Source organism: Triticum dicoccoides, unplaced genomic scaffold (assembly GCF_002162155.2).
Source record: "Triticum dicoccoides isolate Atlit2015 ecotype Zavitan unplaced genomic scaffold, WEW_v2.0 scaffold142117, whole genome shotgun sequence".
NCBI classification, from domain to species: domain Eukaryota; kingdom Viridiplantae; phylum Streptophyta; class Magnoliopsida; order Poales; family Poaceae; genus Triticum; species Triticum dicoccoides.
In genome coordinates, this window is record NW_021200856.1 from 1 (window position 1) to 2,434 (window position 2,434).

Consider the following 2,434-nt stretch of genomic DNA (forward strand, 5'->3'; position numbering starts at 1 on the left):
TTCTTGCCATATAAATAGGACATGGGGATGAAAGCCATTCTGAAGTGACTCCACAACCGTCCTGCATTTGAGAAACCACATGATTGTTCTCATAAAATAAGCTCTTCCTAATATGGTTCATGCCTAGTGTTGAATAACCAAGTAATTAATTGTCGTAACATGGTTGAACACTTAACGCGCCGGCGAAGAACTCTGCGTACCTGGTTGAATAGGAACGAAGGATGGCAGAAGGAACAATTCTGGGGGCATAGGGTTTACACCTGACCATTCAAAAACCCCAAGTACCTGCAGCATCAGGTATATAGTTCATATGCGCTTCGGGTCGATCGACATAAACAGTTTTGTCAAACTTTTACTCTTGTTGAAGTATTCTGCATAACTGAAAGCATGCAGTTTCAGACTTGCTTGTTAACAAGAACATATTTTTTACTCTTAGTATATTAACAAGAAGCGTCAAATGTTTGGCGAATCAAGCTAACTTGTGAATCACTTGCTGAAAATAGAAACTTGGAGCCGGCACAAGGACGATGATTGTTACCGAGAGCCAGACTTTTCCCAAGATTGGTATCATTGTTGCACCACCATGGTCATGTATCCATTTCCTAGCTTTCGGCATGGACATATCCGGTCCATCATCAGCACCCTCACCAAGTAGTCTTAGAGCGGTATAGTTGAGAGCCGAGCTGAGCATGGAGCTCTCACCTTCCGCATGTAGTCCCCATCCTCCATCCATATTCTGATAATACAAAAACTTGGGTCAGTCTATTTATTCCGATATAATTTTCTTGTGTAAATTTTTTGAAGAGATCCGTAGAAACAGTTTTAGTGAAAAATATATATTGTGGAAAACAGAACTTGCTAAAAGTTACCCAAGATTAATTCCTGGCAAATGTGGCGTGCACCTTACCTGTCGGTTGTACAGATAGCGACAGATCTCCTTGCGGTGTTCTGACGATAGCGTAGTACCTAACGACTCCGTGACATACAAAACTATGATCTGCAGCAAGCAGGAATGAACAAACATGAGAATGTCTCCCATGTCGATGTCACACCAAAGTTGTGAATAGTTAGCAAGAATATATAGCACGCATAACCATCTAAATAAATGTTTATCATAACTAACTTGATGGTGATGATGATGCAAACAAACAAACATCAAATTTATGTATGATGCATCTTAATTACCATGGTTGCTGTGGTAAAGAGAGGCCCCGGAAAATCTCCTGGCCAGTGCCCATCATGCGCTTGTACGGCTGAGAAGTATCTGAGTGCCCTTCTCAGTGTCTCCGACACCATAGCTATATTGATATCACCACTAGTTTCATCATCTTTTGGTTTCTGTTGTTGGTCAAGGCTGAACTTATTCCCCTTTGCTAGCTGCACAACAAAAAGCAGAGCATGTACTCAGTTTCATAAAAACGCTTCAAATATTCAGTTGGATAGATACCACCAAGACAAGGTGTGTATATATCGGTGCATTTTAATTACCTGCATGCGGGCCAAAACATCGGAGCTGTGCCTTGTCCTGAACCTGTTCTTCTGGAATTCGGCCCGTGAAGCGTCGGCCGCATCCCGCTCTTCGCTTGATCCGGTGTCATTTTGGTCAAACTCCCATGTTTCTCTTCCGACGTGATTGTTACCGCTCGTGAGCCACGGGCCACCCTCAGCAATCTTGAGCTTCCACATTTGTACTTTTTACAGCACAAACACAATATTCTTCTGCCACTATCAAGCCAGACCTGATGGCAAAAGCAGGGTTTAAGAGGTCAGAAATTTTGGAAAGAATATCCATAATCAGGTTCTCTCTTTTACTGTTGGGAGGTTTTGCCACCTTAATTTCTACATGCATGCAGCAGTTTGATATAATATTTTTTGGAAATAGGAAATATGACATGTAAACGTCGAACAGTACTGACATAAATAAGAGACCATCACAGCACTTACAGAATATTTGAATTGCACTTGTTAGCAGGCACGATCACAGCGGGAGGGAATCGACAGAAGAGCGTGCACATCACCCACTGTACCAATGCCGAATGAAAGAAGCAGGGTGATGAGTAGAATGTTGCGCATTCGGTCGGTCAGAGCAGCAGCATGGATGATGCATGAAGAGTGGGCCAGATGTGTTTATATCTCCGGGAAATGGGGCGGGGGCAAATCACATGGAAGCGATGAGGCCTTCCTTTTGCGTGCTGGGTGTGGATGGGCAGCTGAAAACCAGGGGAAATGGCTTATGCATGCTCGACCGTCATGCGATTCTCGGTGCCTGCCGTGTGAGTGTGGCGCATCATCCATCTCGTTTGTTCAAATGGTTTGTGAAAATTCGATGAAACGAAATAGTGTGAATTATGTAGGTGCAGTCTGAAACTAATCATGTGCGCTTCCGATGATAGATTTAGCCGATTTTGCTGTGGAGTTTGTCGCCCCCCTTCGC

At 43.5% G+C, this 2,434-nt stretch overlaps 1 protein-coding gene across 1 annotated transcript; it reads right to left on the bottom strand.

Moving 5' to 3' along the window:
* Positions 1 to 3: 3 nt before the first annotated feature.
* Positions 4 to 2,134, bottom strand: LOC119343820 (cycloartenol synthase-like; the record flags this gene model as incomplete). The annotated part of the gene is made up of 7 exons (XM_037614582.1): positions 1,945 to 2,134; positions 1,489 to 1,739; positions 1,186 to 1,377; positions 908 to 997; positions 539 to 736; positions 201 to 285; positions 4 to 61 (listed from the first exon to the last, which is right to left on the bottom strand). Coding segments are annotated over exons 2-7 (821 nt in total), but the record flags the coding sequence as incomplete, so codon positions are not given.
* Positions 2,135 to 2,434: the final 300 nt, after the last annotated feature.